The sequence below is a fragment of the Lissotriton vulgaris genome, chromosome 3_1, assembly GCF_964263255.1.
Source record: "Lissotriton vulgaris chromosome 3_1, aLisVul1.2, whole genome shotgun sequence".
Classification (NCBI taxonomy): Eukaryota; Metazoa; Chordata; class Amphibia; order Caudata; family Salamandridae; genus Lissotriton; species Lissotriton vulgaris.
In genome coordinates, this window is record NC_141689.1 from 1,010,867,270 (window position 1) to 1,010,875,472 (window position 8,203).

Below are 8,203 nucleotides of genomic sequence, written 5' to 3' on the forward strand. Positions count from 1 at the left end.
GTAAAAACACGTTCCACCCAGAAAAGGTTAATCACAGCTTATCTTTCCAAGTGAGAGATGTGCTTTATGTATTGACGAGACTGAAGATCCGTCTATGTGTATATATATATATATATATATATATATATATATATATATATATATATATATATGTGTGTGTGTTTATATATATATATATATGTATATTTTTTTATAGAGTGGTGATGTGAGCTGGTTCCCAATGTTCCAAGGTCAGCAGCTCAAGCCACTTGACCACATCTTCGGGTCTGAGTAGGGGTGTGCGGAACTCATAACCATTGTACTTGCCTCTACTCTTGCCAGTCTCAATTCATAAATATTTTATCATGATTGATTGCGATTGTATATCACAATCTTTCCTTCTGTTTTTAGGATTTCCGTGACTACTAATGATCTTGTCTTTTTTTCTGCATTTAGTTAACTCTGTTGTATATTTACCTCTGTCTACTTTGTCCAGCACATTCCCTTTTTGTGGGTCTTGTTTGGACTGCTTGACATCTAAACACAACACGCACGGCCCTTTAGTTCTATCTGCATCTCTTTAACTCTCTCCCTTCTTCGTCTTCCTACTCTCGCATTATTTAGAACTGTGTGTATCATTGATATTCCGTACTAGTGAGATCTCATCCTTGAGATTGACACTTTTTGTAGAATAAAGGCGATGCACTCAGATTGGTCTCTTTCTGACCTGGATTATGGTGGCTTCAAGAGACTTCTCTCAGTCATTGTCTTGACCCTTCCTTCCACCCAGTAAACCGATTTTGAACCCTGTTTCTCAGTTGTTTCTTCTCTAAAATTAACTTACTGAACGGCGCAGCATTACTGTAACAATGTGGGTTTCTGAAAGCAAGGGTGTAACACAGTCCTCTGTTAACAATGCCTGAGGGGGTGGAGGAGGGGGTGAAACCTTCAGCCCCCCTCCCTAAATCAGCCCAAAGCCAATTCCAACTTGTGAAATATGGGAGGTTCGGGGGGCCCCTCATCAAATTCTACAGGGGAGACCCATCTTTTTGCGTTATGATGCAGCCTCAAAGGTGAAAGCGCCTTTGTTAACGTTTTACATTTCTGCTTACCCCATTGTGCTTTGCGGAGGCTGCGCATGTTGGCATTCTAGTAGCAGCTACATTTTGGAATGTGACCCGTACAGACTGTTTCTTTGATTCCTTTGGGCCAGGCCAACACACTCCCTCCTAAAATATTTGATAATCCCTTTCAAGAATGTCCCTTCAAAGTATACTCCTCTCATGGAGAAACACGGTTGATAAATGCACATGTAAAGAGTACGAATTTTCTATTGGTAGGAAGCAATAGGTGAGTAAAAAGTAAAAACATATCTTTTTTAAGCCCATATCTCTCTTGAACTGTCCGTCCTGCATAGAAAGCTCAATGTGAAACGCGGGACATCCATGAATTCAAGGAGGGCTCCTCGAAGTAGTCCCTCACCTGAAACCTGAAGGTGCCAGCTCATCCACACAGCTGCCATTTTCCTGAGATTCTCCTGAGGGCAGAGTGCATGTTCTCTTCTGTGGTTTAGGGCCTGTCTGGAAGATTGCAGCACTGTCCATATGGCATCCACTCAAACTATTGAGTCTATTTCAGTATTTAGTCAGCAGAGCATGTGCAACCCTGTAGAGCACAATGTTCCTAGCCGCCTGAAGTAGGTGTGCGAGTGGTGCTGCAGCACCCCCACAATGATCATGCTGGGGTTTAGAAGGTGAATTACCAATAAAACTGCCTTTATATATATTTTTTTCTTGTCATATTTGCAGTGCATTCAATGACAGAGGTCAAATCTCATACTAAGTTTTTTGACAAACCTCTTATTCTTTAAACATGGAGTCTGATGGGTACTTTTTTTCTCTGACCACTTTTTTTTCTCTAACTGCAAAAGTGAGAGGATTTTGTAAAGTGAACTATGTGACAATCGTACTGGGGTACAGGGTGTGTGAAAGGAACCGATATAGGTTGACCATTTTCCTATAACACACAACAAAACGTAAATACTGGTAAATAATATGTGCACATGTGTCAAACTATATCACCAGTTAGGGAAGTACAAATGAAGCACATCTTTCTTGTAATTCTGAAGAGTGATGGAAACAAAGATTTTAATAGGATCAAAGGAAATACAGACATTTATCTTGGCGATTCACCAAAGATAAAATATTCACTGAAACTCGGTTCCCACATATAGTTTGTTTTCGTGCTGTATCGCTTTATCAGTAAAACTCCAGGTCGGGGCAGATTTTGTGGCCATTCCAAATTAAGATGTGCCATCTGTAACAGACAGTACATCACCACTCCATGTCATAGTAATATATTTGCAACAGTGTGCTCCTAAATGTAGCACTGGCTACATATTACACCACTCTCTTGCTGAATGGGCGTGGCTCATTTGCTACACTTGTTCTCTGTGTGTTTCTTGGATTTTTCATAGTACTTTTGACTTCATTGATATACTGTTGGTGACAGCACTCTCACTCTGAAAATTCTTCCAGCGCCGCAGCCAATATTCCCTCCTTGTGCAGGCTTCATGGAGGAGGAATCAATATACTATACAAATAAACTGTCCTGCGTTTTCCTAGTTCTGTGAAATGGAGGCAGATGAAAAAGCACCTTTTAGTGTGCCAAGGCCCCAACAAATGCACAGGGCACACACAGTAGCAGCTCTGCCAGTATGGCGGAGGTGCGTCGCTCCACTGCTTTGCTTCTTTGACTCAGAATCTCCATGTAAGGCTACAATAGAAGCCACAACTTTGAGAAAGTGAAATATGATGGCTAGGTCAGATGCTCGGACCGGCCAAACAGTCATGCACATTTTCCCTGTCCTCCACGCAGGCTGCATTACAGCCTGCATGGAGAACATGCATAGGCTCCCTATTCCTGGCTGAACCACGATGCTCAGACCAATCACATCGCTTCATTACAGCATTGTGATTGGTCAGGGGAGCCAGGGTGCTTATCAATCACAACGCTGCATTGCAGCGTTGTGATTGGTCAGAGTAGCCTGCTGGTTCCTGAGTCCTGACGCAGAGGAGCGACGCAGCGGCGATAAGGTGAGTTTTAAAAAAAACGTTTGTACATTCCCCCATCCCCTGCAACCCTTCCCCCCCCCCCACCCCCCAACCGTGCCGCCCGCCACTGGGCACACAGGATTCGGGAATCTGGACAACCAAAAGTCCATTCTGTAGTATAGTATGGGCGTCCCTAGGGTTTTGAATCCCTGCAAATTCTTATGAAAGAGTGTCTCTGAAACTTGGGGAATTTCTGCTTAATTCCTACTCAATCCTTCCAGGACCGCCTCCGGAACATGGCTGGCATATTTTGAAGCCTCCTAATTTTGTAGTCCAAATAACCTGTTTATAAAATCATTAACCATTGGTGGTGCTATACAGATGACATATTAGTTGCATGGAAAGGAATCTAATATCTAATGAAGGACTTTTTCCACTTAATGCACTTCTGAAATTATGACTCGAAGATCAGCATGCAAGAGAGTAACCATATGAATAAAATATGTGACCTGCAAATAAAATGCTACCATAATGCAATGTATGAAGATTTGTAAACCAAGCCCAAAACAAATGTATCCACTTGAGTAGTTTTCACTGAATTGGTCTGATAAAGAAGCTGGGTCTGGTGGGTTAGGGGACTAATGGATCCCCTGTAAGGGCCTGTGTTTGACCTCATGGTCACCGGTTCAAATCCTGGAAGGTCCACTCAGCATTTTATCCTTCAGAGATCGCCAAAATGAGTACCATTGATCTGGGTATCAATAAACCTCTGTTATTCAGCTCCAAGACACCCTTCTAGGTGAACGTGCGCTTTACAAATACTATGTTATAGAGAATTTACAGCTTGGTTTGATTTTTAGATGGAGCTAAGTAGCAAAAATGGAATTTTGAAGTGCATGCCAACCAACTATCAGTGAAAGTTAGGAAAGAACTCTACCCCAAACTACACTTTTGCTGAGCCCATATTTATGCTGTGTATTTGTGAAAAGTGACATTTACCAACCACCAAAAAGAGGAAAAAGAAATTAGAGTAGCTGTCATGTGTTCCTTCATTTTGACCGAACAGTTGAAAGAGTAGTAAATAATTATAAGCTTCATCATCAGCACAAGGGTGCTGATGAAGTGAGTGCACAAAAGCTTTTTAAAACAAACGAGGAACTAAGTGAAAAACTTAAGAGGACTTTCTATCTCTCCCTACTCTCTCTACAACGTGGAAGCTTTACTGCATTATTGTTCTTTTTTTCAGGCTTTAGGCACCACCCAAGGGCTCCCTATCTTAACATCTGTAGGTTACCTGGGAAAAACCCTTACAGAGGAACTGATGTGATTTTGGTATAATGTGCCCCTTAAGCTGTTGAATGTTGTCATAGTCAATCGAAAAGCAGTAGCCCATATGTGCTAACACAGAATAAATGTGTGCTGAAGTGATATTAGAGATTGTTCATCTCTTCAAATCTCATTCCGATTTGTCAGGAGCAGTATTTGCATCAAGAATTCTCCAGGCAGCTAAGAGTGGCCCAGTAATTCTGGACTCAAAACTGCAGGGACGACAGATTCACATCCTGAAAAATCTCCGCTTTAGAGATTGTGGACTGAGGCTTTGCCCGGCCTCCGATCATCTCCCCTCCAGAACCAATGGGGAAGCCCACGATGCTCCTCAGAGCCAAGTATCTTGCCTGCCATGGGTTGCCAGCAGGTGGTAAATGGTGGAGGTAAACTTTCTGCACTTTTTAAAAACCTACCTTTAAGAACCCAGCAATTGTTATTCTGGCAGGTTACTACCCATTCCAGCTAGCTTAGCAATTTATCCCCACTAACTAACCCTGGGCGAAGTACTAAGCTACGCTAAGCTACGCTCGCGTAGTTTCCGAAGTTTGCGCTACTTCGCACTACACGAATTGCACGTAGCACAGTGCAAACACGTGTAGTCATTTTTTGCTTGCTCGTGGTCCTCAACATCAAGTTGGCAACCGTGAGCGAGCAAAATGACATCCCGGTGAGACTTTTTCCTCGTTAGCGATCAGCAACATCAAGTTGCCGATCGATAATAAACCTGCCAGCAAGATTCTCGATGCGGGGAGGTCCGGTTTCTTATTGAGAGTGGTCGCGTATGCTTGCGACTGCTCGCGATGAGAAACTACCAATTAATTTTTGTAAAGAGGTTTATTCATCTAATTAATTGTGTGAAAGGCACTTGTGTCTAAAGCACTTAAATAAACTTGTCGCATGATGCCCTCCTGGACATACCTGATGGTCCACAGGTTCTATTACCTTCGATTGGTCTGAATGGCTTTGTGTTGGATTTTTTACTGTCTTTTCATTGGTTAATGGTCCTTCGCTTGTGTAGGATGTCCCTCATTCTACAGTTGTAGGGAACAGAAGGTAGGATTTCGGGAGGAGAGATGGTAGAAAGTCATTTATTGAGGTATAAGCAAAGGAGGGCATCCGCCAGAGTGTACTTTTTATTTTTACCATGTGGAGATTGTACCACCTTTTAAGTGTTATCTCTTACCATTTGTGATTTGTCCTACATGCTGAAATGTGTCACAGTTAGGAGAAATGACAGCTTAGAGGGATGTTAGAGATGATGTTGTGTCGGATTCAGGATAGAGGGGGGATACAGGGTGGGGATTATTGGTAACCTAACATGTTTTGTTATCTTTTGTTGTTTAATACAATTGTTTGCATACATGGAACTGGGATCCGATCTTTAATTAAAAATGACTAAAACGCATGGAACAAGCAACCATGTAATTGCCATGTGTAGTTATTTCTGGATCAGAAATAGTTGCTTACTCTCATGTATTGATAACTTTGAAATTTTATTTTCTAAAAGGGGGCCCTTATAGTCTGCTCGTTGTATTTTTGTTACCACGCGCTATTGCCACATCAGCAGCGCCAAGGGCAACGTGGGCACTTATTTCTGGGTTGTAGGGGTAGCTGAACGAATACTGCATTGCCTTTCATAAGTTCACAAAGCTGCAAGTTAGCTAGTCTGCACACTGATGAACGAGTGCAATTTTAAGACAATTAATCTGATTCACAAAGATTTTGCTCTTTGTACGTGTAACTTATTCTTTTAGTGCCACAGGCGAACTCCTGAATGCCTAAATAAGTTTGTATTTTAATATACCTCTGTCTTTCTCCTTTCTTGCACACAGAGTCACCTCCGAGCTACCGATGTCAAATTGATGCGCCAGCTGCTTATCATCAACGAAAACATCGAGTCCATTAAATGGATGATGGAAGAAAAGGGCATCCCTGTAAGCAGAGGGAGCAGCTTGAGTGACAGCCTGTGCAGCCTATTGGAGAGCAGGGACACGTCCCTCCATGGCAGCTATAATAGTTTACAGGACTGCAGCGACGGCATGGATGGCATCTCGGTGGGAAGTTACCTGGACACCTTGGCAGACACTATCCCGGGCCATTTCACCCCTTCAGATTTTGATCAGTTCAGTGATGTTTCAGTGACGGAGGATTCAGTGGAGAGTCATTCTTTGCACAAGCGGCCCATAAATGACACTGACGAGTACCTCTGCTTAGGTTAATGAGAAATGTGGAACCTTACTTACCGTACAAGCTGCTACTGGGTTGTTGCATGGTCATCAACTTTAAACGTCATACTGTATACCATCGTTGGACTTTAAAATGTTCTGAAACTGATTGGTTTCTTGTTACTTTGCAAGCATCCTAATATGTGCCGAGGAGCTTTCTTACTCTCACAGCTTGAGTATTCAGCAGCGTGCCTCTTACAAAAGCTAATAATTTACAAAGTGCAAAGAGTATGCCAGAAAAGTACTTGGCTATTGTGTAAAAAAAAAAAATTCAAAAAAATAAGTAAGTATGCAAACCCATGATAGGATATGGTAAAGAAAGGGAAATCTGGGTGGTTGGAAAACTCACTTTTGTTCACTTTGTAGGAGACTGTACCATACTCCTTTAATGTTGATATGTTCGATGACGTGCCTTGGTTTTAGCTCTTGTTTGATGTGCTCCCTGGGTCTGCAAAGTATGACAAAACTCAGAAGAGCTAAGCCTTCTCAGGGCCACTGAAAATCTATTATCTGGCAATGAACGCATTTTTGAGAAGCTTGGCAGATGGGGCCGCTCTGTTGCTGTTGTATTCGTCCTTCAGGAACACTGTTTTTTAAAGTAGCTTTTTTAGCGCTCAGGTCGATATTTTTGTGTCTTATGTGGGTATATGTTTTATTAATTTATTGTTTGTTTTTATTTCCAATGTAACTAAAATATAATAAATTTATTGTCCAGTTTAAGAAAGCAATTATTTTTCAAACGAGATGTTGGGGAATGCAGTTTAAGCATATTTCAGTCGAGAAATAAAACTGCTTCTGGTATTACTTTTTGTACTTTTTATTCCAGTATAATCTAATTTCTTATTCATTAAACCGCAAGATACTGACTGCCTTTCTGGACGGACTTCTACTAGATGTTGAGCCTGCACGCTCTCCAGCTGCACCAGGGAAGTGAAACTGAATCCGAAGGGATTTGTGCAATATTGTGAACTTATTTGACACTGCCATCTTTATACCAATTTGAAAAGCTTCATAAACCCTAAAAATGTGTTATTGATATATGGAGAAACTAGAAGACCTTCTTTGCCAAATGTTTTTCATGACCATTGGTCAGGCATGTAAAGTTGACTATGTTGAACATAAGCAGAAAGCAGACAATATAGGCTTGTACACAAATTTACATGGCATTTAAATAAATCCTGACACAATTACAACTTCCACGGTGACCAGCAGTCTTGTGAATGCCAGGTCTGTTGGTTTAATGGACTAATGCCTCTACTGTAGGGGCATGTGTTTGACCTCATGGTCACATGTTCAAGTCCCAGCGGGTCCACTCAGCCTTTTACACTTCTGAAGTTGATAAAAGGAGTACCAGTGAGTTGAGTAACGTCAAACACCTGTTATTCAGCGCCAAGATACCCTTCTGGGTGAACATGAACTACAAATGCACGTTATGTTTTGTGTAATCCTGGGCACTGAACTCTGCTCCGTTTGAGGAGTTTTTCACACTCCTTCCATTTGCCCAGTTTTCCACACTCTGCGGATCACACAGAGTTCCCAAAAACTCAGTTGAGCAGAGGTTTTTTTCTTCGTTCTTGCATGTCAATGTCAAGTTGGTAAGCAAGGAAAATCATGACA

General features: G+C 41.8%; 1 protein-coding gene across 1 annotated transcript in view; it reads left to right on the plus strand.

Annotated features, from left to right (window-relative positions):
- Positions 1–7,399, plus strand: part of LURAP1L (leucine rich adaptor protein 1 like) — a 113,930-nt gene extending 106,531 nt beyond the window's left edge. Inside the window, exon 2 of the mRNA XM_086961384.1 lies at positions 6,194–7,399. Within this exon, the coding sequence (XP_086817510.1) occupies positions 6,194–6,580 (387 nt within the window). The 3' untranslated portion in view covers positions 6,581–7,399. The remainder of the gene's footprint in view (positions 1–6,193) is intronic.
- Positions 7,400–8,203: the final 804 nt, after the last annotated feature.